This window comes from Myotis lucifugus, unplaced genomic scaffold (genome assembly GCF_000147115.1).
Source record: "Myotis lucifugus unplaced genomic scaffold, Myoluc2.0 scaffold_71, whole genome shotgun sequence".
NCBI classification, from domain to species: domain Eukaryota; kingdom Metazoa; phylum Chordata; class Mammalia; order Chiroptera; family Vespertilionidae; genus Myotis; species Myotis lucifugus.
Genome location: NW_005871119.1, coordinates 604,787 through 629,786, shown reverse-complemented (window position 1 = coordinate 629,786; position 25,000 = coordinate 604,787). Strand labels below are relative to the sequence as shown.

General features: G+C 37.8%; 1 protein-coding gene across 3 annotated transcripts in view; it reads right to left on the bottom strand.

Annotated features, from left to right (window-relative positions):
• UBE3D (ubiquitin protein ligase E3D) overlaps nucleotides 1-25,000 on the bottom strand; it is a 138,123-nt gene that overhangs the window by 66,671 nt on the left and 46,452 nt on the right. For 2 of the 3 annotated variants that reach the window (XM_023755187.1, XM_023755186.1), the window contains one exon: nucleotides 18,612-18,765. The exons of the other annotated variant lie outside the window; for it this stretch is intronic. In XM_023755187.1, coding sequence (XP_023610955.1) covers nucleotides 18,627-18,765 — 139 coding nt within the window. In that variant the 3' untranslated portion in view covers nucleotides 18,612-18,626. Of the gene's footprint in view, nucleotides 1-18,611; nucleotides 18,766-25,000 lie in introns of those variants that run through there. 3 annotated transcript variants of the gene reach the window in all.

Below are 25,000 nucleotides of genomic sequence, written 5' to 3'. Positions count from 1 at the left end.
GAAAAGCTAACTTGTTCTGCTTTTTTAACAGTAATGCATCATACTGTCAATATAAAAATACTGTCATTCTCTGAACCAATTCATAGTATAATAAGAAATTTTCTTTTTAAATTTAATGAGTAAAGTTTGCATTTTTTTAGCCTAGGAAATAGGAAGAAAACAAAACAATGTTTCTTGATAATACAAAATATTTAACTTATAACCAAAGTGTTTCTTGTTCAATTATTGATATAAACATTAAAAACATATAAACTTGCTTTAGTTACTAAACTAAACGTGTACATTTTTCAGTGAAAGTATCAAAACTGTACTTTTGATACCTGAGTTCATCTTTTATTAACATCCCAAGCATCATCTGCAATTCTGCTTTCTAACTACTTGTAACATTGAGTTTTTAAAAACTAGCAAAAATAAGTTAAAACTCCAAAGTATGTAGCCCCTAAAAATCAAAAGCTAAATGATGGTTGTACTAGTAGATCTATTTGACATGAAAAGACAGTCACAATATTTTGACAAATTTAAAAGAAAATGTAAAATAAAAGACAACACATACAGCTAAAATTAATTTATGGGCAGTTAAATATTCTAATCAGATTTTTCTGAATATAGGGTGGGGTAAAAGTAGGCTTACAGTTGAGAGTATGAAAAACAGAATTTATTCTTATATTGTTACTTATTAATTATCACATTATTTTCCACATGAACAACTGTAAACCTACTTTTGCACCATGCTGTATATGTACATAAAGAAATATAGTGCCAAAATGTTGATAGCAGCTTTCTTTGAAAAACCAAGATTAAAATAATTCAGTTTTGAAGAAACCAAGATGGCGGCATAAGTAAACACCTGAAACTGCTGCCTCGCACAACCACTTCAAAAATACAACTAAAAGACAAAACAGACATCATCCAGAACCACAGGAAGGCTGGCTGAGTGGAAATTCTACAACTAGAAGGAAAGAGAAAAGCACACTGAGACTCAGAGGAGGTGTGGAAGTAAAGTGCAGAGGTACGGAGGCTCGAGCGCTCGTGGAAAGGGGCTGGCAATGGAGGACGCCGGTGTCTTTCGCAATCGGGAGGGAGGCACAAGCTCCCGATGGCCCTGACTCCAGTTCTGGGAGAGTCTCTGGGGACCCAGACTCATACGGGGAGAAACTGGACTGTCTGGCATCAGTCAGAACTCGAGGGCAGCTTTCTCTTAGAGGTGCTTGCAGCGATTACCAGGACACTGAGACCCGGGACCTCTTAGGGCAGAACTGAGGATCAGCCATAGCTGTTTGCTCCGCACTGTTGATTCCCTGAGACCCCGCCCCACCCAAGCTGTTCGCAGAGGCTTTTGCATATGAATGGGCTGGCCCTTTGAGATCTAAAATTACCTAACAAACTGCAGCTGGGTCAGAAAGACCCAGAACATCCAAAAGAAGGCCCAAAGCCCCACAGCAGCCTGCATTGCTTCACAGCTGGGCCTCATCTGGGCACCTCCAAAACCCAAACAAAGAAGAGGAATCTGCAGATCTCTCCGTAGCTCCTGCTGGGTAGCCTCAGGCAGAGGCTAAATTAGCACCTCCTTAGAGATCCAAGAGCCTGTGTACCCAGTGGTCAGATTGGGACCATCCATTACAATTCATCAGATCCATAAGGGACACACTCAGGGGGCAGACTCAGTGAGCACCAAAGCCCCACTGAAGCAAGTCTTGCCCCATAAGGGTGTCTTCAGCACAGAAATTCTCCCACTGTAGACACAGCTGATTCTCACAGACAATTGGCCTGGAGGTCAATTCCTCCCAGTGATACCTACAACAATCAAGGCTTAAATACAAGACTGTGCACAAAGCCCACAAAGGGGTGCACCAAGAGTGTCCTCCTCAGGTAATTGGGGAGGCTGAACCACTGGGCCCTATAGGACATCTAGCACAGAAAGCCACTCTATCAACACAGGGAAGCAGCCAAAATGCAGAGACAAAGAAACAGATCACAAATGACAGAAATGGGGAAAGCAAACTACTGGATATAGAGTTCAAAACCACGGTTATAAGGTTTTTCAAGAATTTTCTAGAAACCGCCAATAAATTTAGTGAGACCCTCCAGGATATGAAAAAGGACCAACTAGAAATTAAGCATACACTGACTGAAACAAAGAATAATAGACAGAGATCCAACAGCAGACAAGAGGATCCCAAGAATAAAGTCAAAGATTTGAAATACGAAGAAGTAAAAAACAACCAACCGGAAAAGCAAAAAGAAAAAGAATCCAAAAATACGAAGATAGTGTAAGGAGCCTCTGGGACAGCTTCAAGCGTCCCAACATCCGAATTATAGGCGTGCCAGAAGAAGAGAGAGAGCAAGATATTGAAAACCTATTTGAAGAAATAATGACAGAAAACTTCCCCTATCTGGTGAAAGAAATAGACTTACAAGTCCAGGAAGCGCAGAGAACCCCAAACAAAAGGAATCCAAAGAGGACCACACCAAGACACATCATAATTAAAATGCCAAGGGCAAAAGACAAAGAGAAAATCTTAAAAGCAGCAAGAGAAAAAAAGTCAGTTACCTACAAAGGAGTACCCATAGGATTGTCAGCTGATTTCTCAACAGAAACTATGCAGGCCAGAAGGGAGTGTGGCAAGAAATATTCAAAGTGATGAATAGCAAGAACATACAACCAAGATTACTTTATCCAGCAAAGCTATCATTCAGAATTGAAGGTCAGATAAAGAGCTTCACTGATAAGAAAAAGCTAAAGGAATTCATCACCACCAAACCAGTATTATATGAAATGCTGAAAGGTATTCTTTAAGAAGAGGAAGAAGAAAAAGGTAAAGATAAATATTATGAACAACAAATACATATCTATCAACAAGTGAATCTAAAAATCAAGTGAATAAAAATCTGATGAACAGAGTAAACTGGTGAATATAATAGAATCAGGGGCATAGAAAGGGAGTGGACTGACATTTCTCGGGGGGGAAAGGGGTGTGGGGAGTGTGGGAAGAGACTGGACAAAAATCGTACACCTATGGATGAGGACAGAGGGGGAGTAAGGGCAGAGGGTGGGGTGGGAACTGGGTGGAGGGGAGCTATGGGAGGAAAAAAGTGGAACAACTGTAATAATCTGAAAAATAAAGATTTATTTAAAAAAATAATTCAGCTTTATTTTCCCAGAGTGTTTCAAATGTTTGCATTAATATGACCATTTTGGTGATCATATAAATATTTTTATTTTGAAAATATATAAAATGAAACCTATCTCTGAATGTTTTATATATGTATTAACATTGCATCAAGTAAAATTCATTTTTATGCAAGAAATCAAATCATCTTAACAAATTCTTAAAATCTTTAATTTACCTGAAAGTAACCTAATCAGTAGTCTTTTCCCTCAAAAAAAGGTACTTGAGATGGTAGATTTAGCATTCCAGATTTTTATCATTGTGAGCATCACTCAAGTTGTTCTAGATATTAAAATTGTGTTGCCTACAAATTGACAAACTTGGTGGTTGCTATTAACAGGATTCTTTACTTAGGTAACAAAAGATACAAAATAAGTACTATAAATGACTGACTACTTGAGGCAACTTCAGCAGGTATACTACCTATTATTAAGAGATGACAATGAAACTAGGGAGCCCTCTTCTTCAAGTTCCTAGAGAAAAGCTTGCATCCAAGGAATGTAAGGCAAAATTATTTCAGGTACTTTCCATGAACTTGGAACAAGGTAAATGCCATGTTATCTGCCTTAGCACTTTGCCACAACAAAACCATGGAATCTGGCTTCTGTGGAAAGTCGGTGCCCAGCATACTATCCAACCTAGGATCCGTTCATATTTTCGTACTGCCCAATAAAACCATAATAGCCAATCTGCCTGGTGCTGTGATCCCATTAGGTCTTGCAACCTAAGCAGAGCCAGCTTAAGTCTAATCACACCAAACAGCTGTTCTAACAGTTGGGTTTCTCCAAAATTAAAATGTTCTATTCCTGACAGTGCCTAGCAACTCAACTGTTAAAACAGCTGCTCAAGTTGAAGAGTTAAAACCAAGCGTACACACAGGCTTCCTCCCATTCGCAACTGTTTTGAGATTCTTTCAGAATAGAAGTTCTTAAACTTCAGTTCACTTTGACATTTCCTGACCTGTTTAAATGTTTATGCTGGTATTGCCTCTATCGCCGACCTTCAGCCAATAGTTCTGCCATCATCATCTCTTTTGGTGTTTGCCCTTCGTCTCCTTCATCCTCTAAACCATAATCGCCAGCTGGTGGTTCTGCATTTCCCTCCTTAGAAATATCATCTGTGTGCTTTACACTTATTTCTCTCTACTTTCTTGGCAGCATTTTCACTTCCTATGAAACACAGGTGATAACTTAGAAGTCCCCAGACTCCACTAGGTGATACATTATTTTCAATGACTTATGTTAGTACTATTAAGGTTAACTATTGAAATTAGACTCTTAAAAAAAAAAGTGCTCTCTGGCTAACAGTTTTCATTTATAAATGTCTTCAAAATTCTGCACTCACCAAGATCTCATTCAGATATGCCTGTCCTTTTTTTTTTTTCTTACTCTGTAGCACAGAAACTTAGTCACCAGCAATCATATTACCAAAAACGATTAGGTAGTTTTATCTGTCTATCCATCTCTCTACCCCACCTTTCTATCCTTGCATTCATCCATTTATCCACCCACCTTCTCATCTTAAAATTGTTCCCAACTGGAATGGCCACACCCAAGCTAAAATGACTCCGATGAGCTCTTAAAGTCTGAAAAGGATCTTGACCCTGATTATGCAACATTTGCTTTCTCCCCCCATCACGTCCCCACTCCCTAAAATTGTACTGCATTACAGATAATTTAAAAACCTAGCTCCCAGGGTCTGTCTAAGAATAGATTTACTGCAGCACCCAGACTCATCAAACCGGAACATACCTACAAAGAAGCTGAACACGTTTCAAGATTACAAAATTTTTCCTGCAGCAGCTCCAGCTCTTCCCCTGGGTTATGTACAGAGTGATTCTGGCACATTAATCTTAGAAACAATCTCGCATGCCCCACTTCTCAGTGAAGGAGGGCGGAAATACAGATAGACTTCAACAAGTGCAGATGCCATAAATAAAAAGGTGCTCACTTGTACCAGGCAACACAGTCCTGGGGCAACCTGACTCCTGTGGAGACAGTGGGGTGCTCTGAGAAGACAGGGCTCTGGGGCTGGGAGTTATTTTAATAAGTCACGCCAAACCCTATATTGCCAGCATAGCAGAGCTAAGAGTTTTTAATTAAAGGAGACTTTGAAATACTGGCTGTGCTGTCGCTATCCCATTACCATAATGTCCATGCTGAAGACACTAGCCCCCAAGTCTCCAAACTTTATTTTTGAGTCAGTTTGCAGAACAGTCTTCAACCTCCCCGCTTACAGTATTGTTAGGATCAGTTTTGCTTTACCGGGCTAAACATAGAAAAGTTTTCATTTTTAATAAGAGTTTAGATAAATAACCTTAAATCCCAAAGGGACTCGTTAAAGCAGCCTCATGAAAGTTTTACACTTGCATATGAGTTTGAAAAAAAGAGAAAAAAATGTCTATCTGGCAGTTTGAGCTCCGGCTGACTTCTCTAGCCTTGGGGAAGTTATTGTTGAAATTCATATGTCTTGCTATTTCAGATGATTTAAAGCAGTCTATTATGATAAATCACCATGAAGTACACCAAATGAAAGACACTGGTCCTACAAAATCTCAATTTTAAATACACAAAATACACACAGCGCACTCATCCGCATGTTTAAATAGCATTAAGGTTCTGATACATTACGCATCTAACCACATTTTATCCTCAAGCCTATGATACAAAAACATATTTTGTGTGAGGTGATCTATTTTTCCATTTTATTTTTTAGGAGGTCATTCCAACACATTTTGACTCTACCCTGGAGAATTAAAGTCTATGCAGGAGAGTCCCAACAAAATTGGAAACTAAATCAGCTGGAATAACAAAGAACACTAGTGGGCAATGTCAGCATTTTATCACCTCCCTTACCAGACCTGGGAAGATCAAGACTGACACAGTGCATTTAAAAGGTGAGAGGATGATTGAAAACAGAACAGAACATCTCCTATGTTCTAGAGATGGCTTTTTATTTTATTTTTATTCTTTTGTTAATCCTCACCTGAGGATATTTTCTTTTCCCATTGATTTTTTTTAGAGAGACTGGAAGGGAGGGGAAGAGACAGAGAGAGAGAGAAACATCAATGTGAGAGAGACACATCCATTGGTGGCCTCCCGTATGTGCCCCCACCGCAGTCAGGGATCAAGCCTGCAACCAAGGTATGTGCCCTTGACTGGAATACAACTCGGGACCCTTCAGTCCATGGGCGGAGACTCTATCCACTGAGCCAGGGCAAGTGATGGGATTTTAAAAACACTTTGGTACCTAGGACATCACCGTGCAATGTCGTAAATGTTTAATAAATATTTACTAAATTATTTTTTAAAAATCAGCTTATAGATTCTTTTCTGCAATTTTTACCCCATCACAAGGCTATCATCATTAGTGTTTCTCAGACCTTAAAATCTGTGACCAGGAATCTTTACCCAACTTTAAGAATTTGTTAGGTTTCATAATAGAACCCCAGGGTAGAAACCGATCTGAGAGGAAGGAAGCCCCTCTTCAATATTCCTAACGTGGGGCTGTATGGTCTTTGCTTGAAAAACTCCAGTAACACGGAGACTCATCACAAAGAAGTTCTTTAAATGGATTGAAATCTACCCTTCAGAACCTGAGGCCTTCAGAAAATATATGACAACATATAACTCCTTCTGACCTATCTCTAAGCTAAACATTCCCCATCTCCTAAACATTCCATTTCCTCATGTTATATAGATGAGTCTTCTTAGCATTCTAGTTTTTCAACTTAGGGACTATGTATTAAAATAGCCCTACCATGATGTTCATCATTTGTGCAGAATGAAAATTGGCGTAATATCTTATATGCTATCATTCACATGTTATCAATTCACTTAGTCTTTATAACATTGTAAAATGGGGTTTCATGATGTTATTTTGCAGACAAACAAACTGAAGTTCAAAAGGTTAAATGACATGGTCTTACAGAAGAACCAGGACTCCAATCTAGTTCCTTTGACTCCCAAAGGTTTTTCATTACCCTTTTGAACCTCGGTCTTACAGCTGTAAAATGGGGGTAATCATATTTACCCTTCAGCTTCAACGAATAGAAAATGAGATAATATGTAAAAAAACATGAAAGTTTTAATTACTGAGATCATTCATATGTAGATAATCTCCGCTCTTTTAAGTATTTAATTTAAAAATGAGAGAAGTCCAAGTCACAGGTGATATGAATGTTAATGTTCTTTTTTTTAAAATATATTTTATTGATTTTTTTTTTTTTTACAGAGAGGAAGGGAGAAGGATAGAGAGTTAGAAACAGGATAGTCACTCTTTTTTTTTTTTTTTGAGTTGTAATTCAATTAAGAAAGTATTTTTCTAGAAAAAATTATTTGCTTTTTCCTACAGTGAACCCTTAGTATTCTGTCAGGTTTGTAGGTCATTATGCTATGAATTAATAAGTTTTTGTGGATTGGCCTGGAAAACTATTGGCACTTATAACGTAAGTCTATGAAAAACAGTCTTCTGGTTCTAAGGACTTGCATTAGAAATAAACTTTTAGAACATGCCCATTTATAATCCAAGTATTTTTTCCTTTTCTATCTTGATAAGGCTATTAATAGTTTTCTAAGGAATAAGAGAGTATTTAAAAATAATTACTTTATTCTCATTTTTCAAGGGGAATAAAGTAGTAGTTTATATTCTAGATCTAGTTGAAGAGTGGAGAGTTGGTTTTCAATTGGTACTGCAAGAACACCACATTAAAACCAGGACTTCATTTGATGATTATTTCTTAGAAGGATGAATTGATAAACAAGCAGGCAGAACCTATAATAAATGCCTGTTTCTAAATAAAAATCATTTGGCTTAAATTTAAAAAAATTGGTCAAAAATGGAAAAGATATACAAAAGTAGAGAAAATAGTGCAACGGACACCCACATAACCCCATCATTCAGCTTCAACATGATCAATTCATGGCTAATCTTGCTTCAGCCCTCCAACCCTGGATTTTTTAAAGCAAATTTCACAAACACTATCATATCATCTGTAAATAATCGAATATGTATTCTAAAAGATAGGGACTCATTTTAAAATATTATATCCATAATATTATCATACCTTAAAAACTTTAACAATAACTTTTCATAGGTAGGGTTATATACTTCTATCAGGAGGAATATAATCAACCTGTATCTCTCTTCCTCTCTCTCTTTTTGTGATATTAGTATCCATAGATGATCATTTCCAAGTTCCATTAGTTCATAATAGGTCAGAAAATGGTGATATCTCTATTCTATAATTTCTTTTTCATTTATCAGCTGCAATCCTTCTATAGAAAGAAACTTCCCCTCATCATCTATTTGGTTACTCTGAGGTATAGTTCAGTGAGGAAGGGCAAAATAAATGCTAGATTCTGCACCCCCTCCCCCCCGCCACCAGCCCCTTATCCTCCAGTTTTCAAAGCAATGAGATGGTTCGCTAACATTTACCAAAGGTAATGACCAATAAAATTGTGTTCTTAAAAGTTTTAGTATCATTATGAACTTGCAGATCTAATATTTGTTGGTTTGTCCTTATTATTAGGTTATTATCCTTATTGAGAAATTGACCCATCTTTCGTGAATGGAGCCTATTCCAGTTGTCTCCTGAGTCATTTGACATGACCCTGAAAATACCATATCTTTCCATGTATAATAATAATAATAATGATAGCATAATATGCTAATTAGACCAGATGTCCTTCCTGATGACCTTCCAGACAAAGCCGGAGCTGTGAGGGAAGCCCGGGTCCCAGGTGCCTGCCGGCAGCCAGAGGGAAGCCGGTGCCGCAGCAGGGGGAAGGAAGGCCTACTTTTGCATGAATTTCGTGCATCAGGCCTCTACTTTTTTCATAAAATTGTTAGGCTGAAAATCGAGGGGCGTCTTATACATGGAAGTCAGCTGAGGAGGGAGCTGCACAGGTGTCTAGCTGCCCAGACCTTGTCAAACAGGCTTCCTCCAATCACGAGCCTTATTGTTACTGATGTCAGCTGATGCTGTAATTGGAGGTGGAGCTGGAGAGTGTGCAGATGCAACAGGGACCGTGTTCTCTCAGACAACAGTGTTCTGAGCTTTGAACAGAGATGCACAAATAAGATGATTGCCTTTCCCTGCTGAGGACATTCACCAGTGTTCACATAAGGTCTATATGAATGTATATCGATATCAGGCTTGTGGTAGAACATCTGGGCAGTCACAGTCAGCAGAGATTAGAGGAACACTGACTGATCAACTACATGCCATTTCCTTTCTAGACTTTTTTAAAACTAGATATTATTAAAGCTTGAGAAATGTCTTAGATATTAAAGGATAAACACATAATACGTTGAAACCAAAATTACAAAGCAAAACCAGGTGTTGTCAGGAGATTAACTGCAGGAAAATAAAATCATACCTGAAGTCCCAGAACTAAGCCCAATACTAAAGTGACTGCCACCATACCTGGAAGAATCAATCAGTAACTGTTAGTGACAAGAGAGTTTACAACACTACAAAATGGAATTAGCAAGAAAATAGACTAGAATCCAGCCCTCAAGCACCTAATTTCAAAATGACATATGCATCCTTTATACATGATTTTGGGTAAAAGAAAAAATGTCAAGTCTTCTAGGCAAATACAGAGAAGGCAAGAGCTCCTTTATAGTAATAAATTCCAGCAGGCCTCTCCTACTATGCCCCTTATGGCTGAGGAGCCATTGTCATCAGCAGTACATGGTCCCTGGGGTGTTCACCTCTGATCTAGCATCATTAACCTCTGCCCTCTGTTCTATAAATCTCACTTCTCCAGGAGGCTGTCCAGGTAGCGACTTCTTCCTTAGACCAGGAGAGTAATTACTCCTACAGGGCTTAGAGAGTAAATGTTAATGTATTACCTGTAGGACAGTCTGCTACATGACTTGTAATACATTCACTTATCATTTAGACAGATGTATTTCAGCTATGCTTTTATGCCAAAAGAATGCCAACCTCATCTCAATATAAAAAAGTAAGGTTAGAAAACCTCTTAATAAATAAAGGGCCAGGTAGTAAATATTTGAGACATGTGGGACATTTGTCACAACTACTCAACTCTGCTGTTGTATGGCAAAAGCATTCATAGATGACGACCTGTATACAAATGGGCATGACTGTGTTTCTAATAAAATTTTATTTGCAATCAAGCACACTTTGAAAGAAAACTGTCCCATATGGCTATGTAAGTTATTTTCACTTTTTAAGCCCTGATTCAACTCCAGTCTTCATCAGGAAGTACACATCAAAGGCTTATACATAAGAGATGTTCTCCACAATGAAACCTTTCTATCTACTTTTGGGCCCCTCTGCTCTATTCCCTCGGAATAAAACACAGATTTGTAGCCTTACAGAGATTAAGGACTCCTTTTAGAAACTGATGAGAGCTTTAAATACTTGCCAAGAAAAACACACATACATATGCATTTTAACCCAATTTCATGGGGTTCAGATACACCCTGAAATTTGCTAGAAGTGAGGACAATATGTCCAAGGACTCCAGGTTTGTTTCTGTCTTATCTCTTGAGTTATCTACTGCTGCATAACAAGTACCCCCAAACCTGGCAGCTTAAAGTAACAATTTATCTGGATTGGCTCTGGTTCAGAGTTTCTCCTGGGATTGCAGTCAAGATGAGAGTAGGGCCTACAGTCATCTCAGTGCCTACAGACACTGAGACTGGGGCCCCACTGTCCTTATTCTGGCAGCTAGATCCTCCCCTCCTCCCAGAGCAAGGAGGAATCCACTGTGCCTTTTATGGCCTACTCCCAGAATTCACACTCTGCCACATCCACTTAGTTCAATTTATTAAGTCCAGATCACACCAAGAGAGAGAGGAATTAAACTCTACTTTTTAAAGGGAGGAATAAAGAATTTGTTGACATACTTTAAAATGATTATATACCTTCAAAAACCCAATGATACAAAGAAGGTGGGATTATATTTATTTAATCTTTCTGGAATACCTAATTGTTCATAGCACCATGTTTAATAAATAAATACCTGCACTGACTCATTAATACACGGAATTAGGCAGTGATCAGGTAGTTTTTCATAATAATCCTGTGAATTTTGGTAGCAGACCATTTTTTAGAAGGACCTAAATATAATATTTAGTTATTTAACTTGCACACATGAATTAAACTATCAAATGAAGAATGGCTGATGATTCCTGAGCTATGCTCCCATAGCTTACAAGTAAATTCCCCGCCCCTCTCCCCCCCAAATTTTGGTGAAGGAAGATGTTATGTAAGAAAATAAAAATTTGTGGTTAAGAAATATTTATAATTTTGAAAATAAAAAAATCAGAAGGAATGAAAACATAGCAATCCTAACCAATTAAGATTAACCTTACAAACTGGTTGAAAAAAAACTTCCTTCCCCTTAGCATTTCCTGAATCCCCAACTTTTGGAATTTTCCCTCAAGGTTTTCACCAAAGCTCTGATTATCTATGAACCCGCCAAGCACACAGCCTCAGGAGGGAGAGCTGCTAGGCATAATCAATATGGTCTTAGAGAAAATTAGAGGTACATGTCACATTAGCATTAATTAGTGTCATCTGCAAAAGACTAAAGTGCATCAATAAAAAATTAAGATCTTCATTATAAAAACAGTTGTGAGCTAAATTTTTTAAAATACGTTTTCTTTTGTTCCAATAGATTTCAGAGCAAACATGCACAGATGGGATATAAATATTCCAAAATGTCAGGTAAGTCCTCCAACATTTATAGGTCACGTCTCCGAGGTAAAGAAATGGGATCTGTAGTTCGCCTGTCTCTGAGGCCTTTACTAAGAACTAACTTTGCCTTTTGGGTATTTTTCATGTATTCACCAGGGAAGTGGTGATGTTCTTTAAAACATATAATACTAGATATATATTAGTCCCATTCCTAGACTATATGTTCTATAAGAACAAGGGTTTTAGAGGTTTTATTCACTAATGTATACCTATCACCTGACACACCATCTATTAGTTGAAGCATGAATGAATGAATGAATGAATGAACCTTTCATCTTATCTGTGTATACAAATGGGCAGGGTTCTTGTGTGTGTGTGTGTGTTAGCAAAACACAATTCATTATTTAAGTGGTTTAAAACATATTAACCTTACAATTGTAAATAAATATAAATTCTCTTATGAATTCCCTTCCTTCAATGTACAGGCACTCTCAACAATTATCAACATTTGATGACCCTCCTTTAACCTATTCCTAGATGGATGTAACCAAGCTATACTTGGCATACACTGACACCTAACGGCTGACATAGAAAATGGCTTCTGTGTGTGTGAATATACATATTCTAATCTCTTTCTTTCTGAAACTATTATTTTCCAACTTTGGTTCAATTAATATCAGAAGATCTCTCTTGCTATATTCACTCCACTCACTGATATATATGATTTTCTGATGCAATTTCTCAAAATTACATCTTTGGACCTAGTGTTCCCATGAAAAGGGGTTCTGTGATCATATAAGATTCATAAAGTGCTAAGCACTACATGTTCCTCTTAGCAATTCACAGTGACCTTTAGAATATTAAGGTGCTGAGCAGTATAGCAGTAAAATACCTATACACAGTTTCATTGAGCCCAATGCTTCATAAATTTGTTTAATATAAAAATAACAATAGTAAGAAACAAAATTGCACAGTAACAATCTAATTTGTATTAATTCACTATGGCATCTTTTTTCTCCCACAAAAAAAGAAAATCCTATTAATATCTTTTGAAATATATTTTAGGAAATACATCCTGCAATTTCTAACTTTTGCTCAGACTGTCTCCTCTTCAGCCTCCTGCTCCCATTATCTATATATATAAAAGCTTAATCGACTGGACGATCAGAACAACTGGTCGACCGGTCACTGTGGCATGCACTGACCACCAGGGGGCAGATGCTCAATGCAGGAACTGCCCCCTGGTGGACAGTGTGCTCTCACAATGGGAGTGCCGCTCAGCTGACTGACCCGTCCTGGCGGCCCACCAGCCCGGCAGCAACCAGTCACTCCCTCAGTAGTCCTGCAGGTCCAATCTCCAGAGAATGGGCTAGACACTGACGGACCAGCACCGCAGGCCTCTTGGAAGTCAGCCTCAGGCACTCAAGGGCATCCCATCCCCCCACCCTCCCACCCGGAAGGATAATCATGTCCCAGCCTCCCCCACCCCTCTTGGGATTCCACCCATGCATGAATTCATGCACTGGGCCTCTAGTCTTTACATAATTCTCAGACCAAGTGCTACCCTCTCTATGAAATTTTCCTTAATTAGAATTAATCGAAAGCCCCCTGTTTGTCTATCATAGGGCATAGCATATACCTTCTAGAGCAGCGGTTCTCAACCTGTGGGTCATGACCCCTTTGGGGGTCGAACGACCCTTTCATAGGGGTCGCCTAAGACCATCGGAAAACACATATATAATTACATATTGTTTTTGTGATTAATCACTATGCTTTAATTATGTTCAATTTGTAACAATGAAAATACATCCTGCATATCAGATATTTACATTACGATTCATAACAGTAGCAAAATTACAGTTATGAAGTAGCAACGAAAATAATTTTAAGGTTGGGGTCACCACAACATGAGGAACTGTATTAAAGGGTCGCGGCATTAGGAAGGTTGAGAAACACTGTTCTAGAGTTTTTATGTAATTTATCATATTTTATTGATTTTTTACAGAGAGGAAGGAAGAGAGATAGAGAGTCAGAAACATCGATGAGAGAGAAACATCGATCAGCTGCCTTCTGCACATCTCCTTCTGGGGATGTGCCCGCAACCCAGGTACATGCCCCTGACCGGAATCGAACCTGGGACTCTTCAGTCCGCAGGCCGACGCTCTATCCACTGAGCCAAACCGGTTTCGGCAATGTTCTAGAGTTTTTATGTAATTTATCAGTTCCCATGACTAATCATTGAGACTCTGGAAGTAAAAATTCTGTCTTATTTATATTTTTATCTTCTATATCTCTAAGCAGACTTTACACACAGGAAGCCTAAGTGAATGTCTGTGGAACTGAATCTGAGGCTAAGCAATGCATTTATTAAATACTCCTAGAAAAAGAAAACTAAGCCTTCAGTTTATAAGACAAACTAAACACAATAGAGAGCTTAAGATCACCTCTTTAAAATGCTTATAAGTGTCCCAAAGTTTCAGAATTACAGAATGTTAAGCATACCTATCCCCAGCATGAGGAAATTAAGGGCCAGAGAGGAGTCTGTCCCTTGGCTTGGCAACATAGCTAGTCAATGTCAGTGGAAAATCTGGGACTAGATTGCATGTCTGACTCCAATCCCATAGTCTTCCCAGTATAACATGTCAAATGTCCTCCTACAACTTCTAAGTGCCCTCAAATGTTTCAGGTCCTCTCAATATCAAATGCCCTAATAATCATCCCCTGCTACAGATGGGGGAATCACTCCTTAATTTAGTGTGCTGAAGTCCCAGGCAGGTAAGATTATTACATTTAAGACATACGTACATTTCTACAACTGTATCACGAAGTCCCAAGACCAACCATTTCAATGAAAAGACTGCATGCTCACTTTTTGTTCTAGGTTCTCTCTTTTTTTCTGGAATACTTTTGCTGAGTTATATGTAAACCTTAATTTAAATCTATTCTATAAGCATCTTAAGAACTATTTATGTAAGAATTTGGCTAAGAACAAGGCATTTCTGAACAATCTCCTACCCTAAAGTTCTATTTTTGTTGCAGTTGTTTTTAAATACAGACCAAATGATTTTCTCAAAGAGGTAAAAAGTGGTTGGAGAGCCAAAGTGGACCTGGAGGGTTTACAATGACTAAGTCAGTCACCGCACTGGGAAAAGGGTGGAGTGAGGGTACAAGCAGACACCAGAAGTAGGTCCAAAGAAGCTTAGGAGAGTAAATCAAGTAGGATCCCCAAATGAGAATGCAACGTGGAGAATGCTAAGAAAATTAAGTATTTGGAAAGGATCCCAGCATGTGAGGTACTGTGGAAAAGAGAGGGGAGAGGTCAGCCCCAAAAGGGTTAAGATGGTTTGAAGCTATTCATGGGTACATGGTTGATATGGAAATACACTAAGATGGGCTCGAGGGCGGTCAATGAGACTGGGGTTTGCAATCAGCAGGAGGAAGAAAGAGTAGATAATGAAATTAGGTTTAGAAGGAGTTGCCAAGTTTAGGTTTCATTAGGTAGATAAAAAAGAGTGGATTAGTTATTCCTACTTGGGAGCTTGTAGGAAGGTGTGATGGTATAAGTCTGAAGAGTCCAAAAGTAGTCCGTGGTAAATAAATCACTTCCACATTTAAAAAAAAATTTTTTCCCACCATTATGTTTGCTTCACAGGCAGTTGTTTTAGATCAGTGGTTCTCAACATTCCTAATGTCGAGACCCTTTAATACAGTTCCTCATGTTGTGGTGACCCCGAATTTCATTGTTACAAATTGTGATTAATCACAAAAACAATATGTAATTATATATGTGTTTTCCGATAGTCTTAGGCGACCCCTGTGAAAGGGTCGTTCGACCCCCAAAGGGGTCGCGACCCACAGGTTGAGAACCGCTGTTTTATTTTTATTTTTATTTATTTATTTATTTATTTATTTATTTATTTATTTATTTTTTATTGCTAAAAGTATTACAAAGGGTATTACATATGTGTCCTTCCCCCCCCCCTTGACAATCCCCTGGCCTCCCTTACCCCCCAGTGTCTTATGTCCATTAGTTATGCTTATATGCATGCATACAAGTCCTTTGGTTGATCTCTTACCCCCCTCCCTCCTGCCCCCCAACCCTCCCTGGCCTTCCCACTACAGTTTGACATTCAGTTTGAGGCAGCTCTGCCTCTGTATCTATTATTGTTCAAAAGTTTGTAATGGTCTTTATTATCCATGAATGAGTGAGATCATGTGGTATTTTTCCTTCATTGACTGGCTTATTTCACTTAGCATAATGCTCTCCAGTTCCATCCATGCTGTTGCAAATGGTAAGAGTTCCTTCTTTTTTACAGCAGCATAGTATTCCATCGTGTAGATGTACCATAGTTTTCTAATCCAATCATCTACTGATGGGCACTTAGACTGTTTCCAGATCTTAGCTATGGTGAATTGTGCTGCTATGAACATATGGGTGCACATATCCTTTCTGATTGGTGTTTCTGGAGAACCGCTGTTTTAGATGCTACTCTGCAAATACTGACACAAGAAACACATGTGGCAGACATAACCAAGGGTTTTCAAGACAGACATGTTTTTGAATCCTAAGTCTGTGACATCTCAGCTATGCCTCACTGGGTAAGTGACTTTAGTTTCTGTCAAGATGGTAACCAGAGCACTGTCCCACAGAGATGTCATGAGCATTCACCTCCCCACAGAGACATTATGAGCAGTTAATGATATATATTTTTAAAAATTTAACATGTCTGATGCATATTAAAAGTTCAGTAATAGTTGTTATTATTAGATTATTAAAACCACAATAATCTGTAAAGGTTTTAAAGAGGAGGGGGCTCATATGAAGCTTACAAAAGAGAAGAGTACATAGATGCACAAAAACCAAAAATATCACCCGCAGGAAAAGAAGAGTAGGAATGGCAGTCTATAGTGTCTATATAAAACTTATTTCAGCCCAGAGACCTTTTATTCAGAAAACTCAATTACTATAGTACATCTCACCCATGCCCTTGGTTTTAATTACGACCAATATGACCAGATGACTCACAAATTCACAAATCCAGTCCAAATCTCTCATCTGAACTCCAAGTCTATATATTAACTTTCTGTTTGTTACTCTCCTATGACTCAGACGTACCTCAAACTCAACATGTATAAAACTGAAACTCGTGATCTTCTCTCAAAACTTGATCTTCCTAAATATTATTTATTCCAGTAAATAGTGGTTCATTCCAAAAATACATCAATTACCAAACACTGCAATGTTATTTACTAAGTACCTCTCAAATATATCTCAGCTACCATCACCCACTATAATAATTTCTCTTGGGCTTCTGCAATAGCTTCCTATCTGATCTACTATATCCATCTGTTTTCTAAATGGCTGCCTGAGTAATCTTCCTGAAGCATAAGTTAAACCACCTCATCCTTCTCTCTAAATAAAACATGTAATAGATCCTTATTGTTCTTAGGATAAATAAAAGACAAAATTCTTTAAAATGTCCTTTAGGATCCTGAGTTGGCCTGGCTCCTCCCTAACCTATTTCTGTTTCTCACTCTCTCCAATAGCTACATTGGCCTTCTTTCCATCCCTTTTACTCTCTCTGTGTTCTCTCCCACCTTAGGTCCTTTTGTATTGCTTTTCCTCCTGCCTAGGGATTTTTCACACAGTTAATGCATTCTCATCCTTCAGACATCAGTCAAGCATCAATTCTTCCCGGAATCCTATCCTGACCTGGCTGGCCTCTTCCTATGATTTGCTCTCATAGCACCACGTATCTCTTTGTCCTAGCACTGATCGCTTTGCAATTTTACACTTTTTATCCTTCCCACCAGACTCTAATAAGGCCTAATAATGCAAGGCATCAGATCTCTTTTACTCAATATTGTGTTCCTGACACCTAGCACAGTATTGCGAATTTACGGTAACAAGTGTTTATTGAAAGAATAAAGGAATACCTGCAATACCTCAGGTTGAAAACTTTTGTTTAATGTACAAATTCAATGGATTCTTGAAATCCATTCTCTCTTGTGTAGTACCACTGAAAACACCTTCTTCCCATTACATCAAAATGATCTTAAACGGCCTTGTAGGAGGAATCCCTAGCTCTAGCTTCTCTCCAATTCACCCTATCTATGCAAAGGTGACCGGTTGTTGGCACATCCTATAGGTAATCAAGATGGTAAGAGGAAAAGGAACCGAGTATAAAAAGAGACGGCGCAAGGAAAGGGATCCATTTGAGAATCTTTAGCTTTGAAAAGAGAAAATCTAGGAGTGTCAGATTATTTGAATATTTGAAGAGCTCTCATGTTCAAGGATCAGCAGCTTAATTTTGGTAGCTCTGAATGAGAGTTTCTGGGAGGCCGATTTCAGCTCAATGAAAGGAAGACCATTCAAACACTATGCACTATGGCAATGTGGTCAATTTTGCAAGTAGTAACTTTGCTATGACCCAGTGAATTTAAGCAGAGCCTTGTGAAATGCTTTGCAGGGAGAATGGTGGTTTTCAAACATTTTTTAAAATCAGCTGTGGAACCCATTTTCCAACCAAAAGCTTTTGAGGAGAACCTAATATGCTAAGCAGATGAATGCAGCATCTCCATAGGTAGAAGATTGCCCCCCACCTCCCACTCTAGCCCCTCTCTGAGCCAGAGGCCACTCCATCAGCAGTAGCCTACTGGATGGAGCTCCCTGGAACCCACTGTCTGAAAACATGCACAGTTTCCTTCCCCAGCCTTTTTCAGCTTTTACTGGGGTGTGGATGGAAAAGAGCACATCTTACCTTTTTTCTATTTTCTTCAATTCAGCTAAAGAATACTGTTTTCCATGTAAATCTGTTCCTTAGCATGTGTGTAAATTTTGCTCTTTTGAAAGAATGCATTTTTGTGTATTTACCATGTTGTCTTAACTTTAAGTTCTTTATGGCAGAAATCTTTGTTCTCCTGTTTGGAATCACATACAATACCAAATATAGTAGGAAGTAATGAAAAAGAGGATGTGAAAGGTTAAGACAACTAATTCAGGTCTGAATTGTAAACACAGAAAATGGAAGAAACAATTTCATATATAGATCCCCCTTTCTTCTTTCATCCAATCCCTGTCTTTTCCCCTTCTTGCCCTCACAGGTCATGACTATACTTGTCTCACATTCTTTCATCAGAATGAAACCAGATCCCTTCCCCAACCCCCAATAAGTAATCACAGAAAATCTGCTTTGACTACAGGAAATGCTCACTTTTATTTTATGTTATGGCCTTATTTCCTGTATCTTCTTTAATGATTACAAATTAATTAATGGATGATATAGAAATTCCAAATAAAACGTATTGAATTTAGGCTACTGCACTAACACAGTCCACTCAGAGGATTTTTTACCAATTACTAACCAAAGCAGTGTGTACTCAATTTGCTTAATAATGAGAATTGGTCTCTAGATGAATGTGTCTTGGTGCTAATGTGGTACTAGCAGACAAATGTGTGAAAAGTGCTTTCCAAGGAAGCATTATTTATATTTTCCCAGAGGTATCTGATTACTTTCCTGTATTTTTAGATTAATTTCCTTTCAGTGGGTTCCTATTCTAAAAAGCTAAGGCAATGGACTTCTGGGGGAAAAAATATTTGTATCCTTAAATTCTGATCTATCAGATTGGATATAAACACACTATAAATTAGAAATTTCTGCTACTGATGCTACATATTAAGATGCATAAATATTCACTGAATGGAGTATATGTAAGCAGGATATTTTGGAGAGTAATCAAAATGCTGACATTCTAGACTCTAGGGAAATTGCTCTTGAGGAAAAATATACATTCATAGAGAAATTTTCAGATCTCCTAAAATTTTATTGTGAGGCACTACATGATACAATCAAAAAACACTGAATTCGGAATCACAACAACCTAGCTCTAATTCTGGCTCTATCACCAACTAACTAACTCTACTTACTTTTCTTATTGTTCCTCAGTTCCTCACTAATGTGAGATTTGGACATTTATACTGAAATTTAAGTTTATTGTACTCTGCAAAGTCAATGTCCCTAATTAGAGTGCACTGACAATGCCTCCCTGTGACTCCTATGTGAGGAAGTAGAAGACACTTAAAGGAGATGATTTAAAAAATCATCAAAAGCATTGAAAGCATTCTTTAGGGGTTGGTGACACTCATTCATTCATTCTAGCAACATATTAGCACATATCCAAATAAATTAACATGAAGCGTTTTAGCAGATTATGCAATTATAAAAAAAAAACAAGTCTTGGATATTCTGCTGGATGTACAATTAGCATAAATTAACATTTTGTTTATGTTTTTAACCAATCAAAAGAACAGATTGCTCTAAATCTCCTCAAAATCACCTAATTTTATTTCCAAAGTATTTTAGGCAATGATAATCTCTGCCCCATCAGATACAGAGCATCAAAATTAAGCAGAGTGGCAATGATTTCTTGGATATGACACCAAAAACACAGGCAACAAAAGTAAAAATAGACAAGTGTAACTACATCAAACTTAAAAATTTGTGTGTGCCAAAAGACAATGAACAGTGCAAAGGCAGCCTATGGAATGGAAAAAAAAAATTTGCAGGTCATATGTTTAATAAAGGATTAATATCAGAATATATCAAGAACTCCTACAATTCAACAATAAAAAGTCAAATAACCCAATTTAAAAATGGGCAAAGAACTTGAACAGACATTTCTCCAAAGAAGATACACAAATGGCCAACAAGTATATGAAAAGATGCTCAGTACCACTAATTATCAGAGAAATGCAAACTAAAACCACAATGAAATACCACCTCACACCTAATAAAATGGCTACTATAAAAACAACACAGAAAATAACAAGTGTTGTCGAGAACATGAAAAAATAGAACCCTTGTGCACTGTTGGTAGGAATATAAAACGATGCACCATGGAAAACAGTATGATGATGCCTCAAATAATTAAAAATAGAACTACCATTATAACCCAGCTATCTCATTTCTGGGTATATACCCAAAAGCACTGAAAGCAAGGTTTCAAAAATATATTTGTACACCCCAAGTTCACAGCAACACTATTCAGAAGACACAAAAGATGGAAGCAACCCAAATGTTCATTGAGGAAGGCATGGATAAACAAAAAATGGCATACACACACACACACACACACACACATACATACATACACATACACACACACACACACACACACACACTAGCATATATAGTTTCATCTTTAAAAAGAAAGGCAATTACATGCTACAACACGGATGAACTTTCAGGACATATGCTAAGCAAAATAAACCAGTCATGAAAAGACAAATACTATATGATTGCACTTATATGAAATATCTAAAACAGTCAATGTTAGCCCAGCCGACGTAGCTCAGTTGGTTGAGCATCAGACCATGTACCAAGAAGTCGTCAGTTCAATTCTCAGTCAGAGCACATGCCCAGGTTTTGAACTCCATCCCCAGTAGGGGGATGCAGGAGGCAGCCGAACAATGTTTCTCTCTCATCGATGTTTCTCTCTCTCTCTCTTCCTCTCCCTAAAAACTAATAAAAACATATTTTAAAACAGTCAATGCTATAAATTGCATTATGTCCCTCCAAAATTCATGTTAAATCTAAGTAGAGGTAGGGTTCTAACCCAATGTGACTGTATTTGAAAGACAGGGCCCTTAACAAAGTACTTAAGTTAAATAAGAATGAAACCTTAATCTGATAAGACTACTTATCTTATCAGAAGAGAGACACAAGAGATCTCTCTCTTTCTCTCCATAAGCAAAGAGAGATCATGTGAGGTCACAGCAAGAAGATATTTGTCAGGAAAAGAGGCCTTAGCAGAGACCAATCCTGACACACTTTGATCTTGGTCTTCCAGCCTCTAGAACTCTGAGAAAATAAATCTCTGTTAATTTTTAAGCCATCCAGTCTGTGGTATTTTGTTATGGCAGCCCTAGCAGACTAATACAGTCAAATTTATAAAAACAAAAAATAAGAGGGATTGGGGAAAGTAGGAAGAGAAGAGTTGTGTTTAATGAGTGTAGAGTTTCAAATTTGCAGGATGAAATAGTTCTGGAGGTATATTTTACAACAATCCTATACAATAAAAGGCCAATATGCAAATCGACCAAACTGTGGAACGACTGGTCACTATGACGCACACTGACCACCAAGGGGCAGATGCTCAATGCAGGAGCTGCCCCCTGGTGGTCAGTGTCCTCCCATAGGGGGAGTGCTGCTCATGCTCAGCCAGAAGCTGTGAGCCCAGCTTTGGGGCCCCGATCACGACCGGCGGGGGGCAGGGCCCCAAGAAGCCGGGCTCATGGCTGACGATGGCAGGAGCCTCTCCCGCCTCCACAGCAGCACTAAGGATGTCCGACTGACAGCTTAGGCCCACTCCCTGCGTGCTCCCGGACTGCGAGAGGGTGCAGGCCGGGCTGAGGGACCCTCCCCTCTCCCCGCCGAGTGCACATGCATTGGGCCTCTACTGTGAATATACTTGACATTATCGAACTACAGACTTAAAAAAACGGTTAAGATGGTAAATTTTATGTTATGTGGTTTTTATCCCAATGAATACACAGAATTTCAATTTTCTTGCTGAAATAAAAAAAAATAAAAAGATAAGAAATACAACTTCACAAATAAAAACAACCACTAATACTATTTTATAGATATGAAATGCGTATGGATGTGGCTTATATTTGTTTTTATTTCATTAGAAAAAGCAATAATGATGACTGTCTTAGGGCAAAAATAACACTTCTGTTTTAGAAGCAATAATTACCTATATATAGCCAACAGAGAGAAACCTAGTTAGTTTATAAAATATAATCTCTAAATTCTACTACAACTAGGGGTGAATATGACATACCTTTAACATTTCCTCCCTCAATATATTTTGCAAGAAAATGCTATTAATATAAGAACATAGAATAGGTCTTCTAAGTTCAAATTCTCTGAATTCTTAAATTGGATATCTCTTGAAAAAGGTGGGAAGAACAAATAGCACTACTAGGACTTGTGTAACTTATACAATGAAGAGAATTCAATTTAGCTTAAAAAACAGCAATAACAACAATACTTATTTACACTTACTGATTACATTCCCCTAGTTCTTTTCTCTTAAAAATATGAGAACAAAGGACTTGATACCTATAAAATTCATCATTTAATAAAAATAAATCTATTCTTCATGTTTCCCTAACAGAAAAAGAGAAAAGTGTAATAATAAACATTTATATTACATTTTCTAACAAAGTTAACGTGTAAGATTATAGAGATTTTGGCTCATGCCACAGTAAAATTTCTCTTCTTTGCAGGCCTAAATACAATTTCAAGAAATTGTTGAGCTATGACACCCAGAGGGATAAAATAAACTCAGCTGGATTTTAGGAGATAATCTAGATTAGGGTTTCTCCACTTTTGGCATCATTAGCATTTGGGGCTAGATAATCCTTTGTTGTAGGAGGTCTCCAATGCATTGTAAGATGTTTAAGAGCTTCCCTGGCTCTACCTACTAGAAGCCAGTAGTCCCCCCCCCCCCCGCCCCCCTGCCCCCAAGTTGTAACAACCAAAAATGTCTCCAGACACTGCCAATGTCCCCTGAGGGGAAAATTACCCCCAGACTAGAGAATGAGGACACAGATAAACCGATGAATTGGCAGATTAAACTGCAAAAGTTAACTTTAAGTCCAAAGCTAAAAAGGTAATATTTAGTATCTAAATCTGATATGCAAACTAAAGAATGTGAGTTGTAGGGTAATTGTAGGTGAGGGAAGGAGAGATTAAAAAATAGATTTCAAAATGTTAAGAGATATGTGTGTCTATTGCTAGAAAGAAAGAACATTCTAAAAATATTACTGCCACTTTTTTGTGTGAGTGCTCAAGGAAATAAAACCCTAGTTACATTTGCTGTTTTCCTCTTTTAGACTGCCATCTGGCAATCCATACTTCCGCTAGGAAAAATTCTAGCCAACTGGACTAAAATAGTTAATGCACCAACCCATGCACCAAAAATATGCCAGGGAATCTACGGCTTCCTCAGTCATGCCCAAAAAGAAAGAAACCATCATCCTCAGAAAACAAAAGTAAATAACTCACAGGATGCTTACACAACTTGGCAAAATTCCCCTCCTACCTTGGGGGGTGGGGGGGGACGGGGACCAAGTCACACAGTAGCTGGAGGAAAAGCACAAAAAAAGTATATGAAACAGGCAAACTAAAGTAATCAAACTCATTTATTGGATGTCAACTCATTCCCAAGACATATGGAGGTAAAAAATAAAGAGTCCACTAATCAAATACAAGAGAACACAACCTAAATAGTCATTATATTTCTGATGTCACAGAGATTTGTTAGGAATGAATGAAATAATGGGACAGGTGTAATGATCCTTGTAACACTCCTCAGGAAAGGCAGTGCGAAGATTCTTCATAATAATGAATACAAGGTTCACCACCATAACTGAATCTACTCCCACTTCCTTTTTCTTAATACCCAGAGCTTTAAAGTACAGCTGCAAATCTACTTCTGCCCACCCCTATAATGCAAAAACTGATATCAAAACCAGAAGAAAATGACTTTTCCATATTCACAGTGAGATTTAACATTCTTCTGAAAAATTCACATTTCAAATAAATAAAAAAAGATGATTTAAAAAGGTTTTAATAAACTTGACTAAATAAATCTAAATATATAAAGGCAGACATACATCCACACTAGTGAATAAAGAATATAATCAATGAATAACTTAAAAGTTTACTATGTATTAGAATACACACACACACACACAGCTAAACAAAGTTCCCAAAGCATCAAACACACATAAGCCTTATTCTCTGATCATGCATTAATAAAACACAAGGATAGTCAAGTGAACCCTATTTCCATTTAGGCTGGCATCAGATGCGCAAAAATCTAAATGGCAATTTGAGTGAGGGTGCAGGAAAATGGGCATTTATAGAAACTTCAGTTGGGAATATAAATCCATAATATCTTTTTGCAAAACAATTTGATATTATCTATCAAATTTTAAATGTCACACCCTTTGACTCAGCAATTATACTTTTAAAAATCCTTATTACAAAATAGTACACATAATCACAAAACAATGTACACACACACAGGACAGTACTACTACAGCAGCAAAAAGTACACCGATATCTATCGACAGAAAAATGAT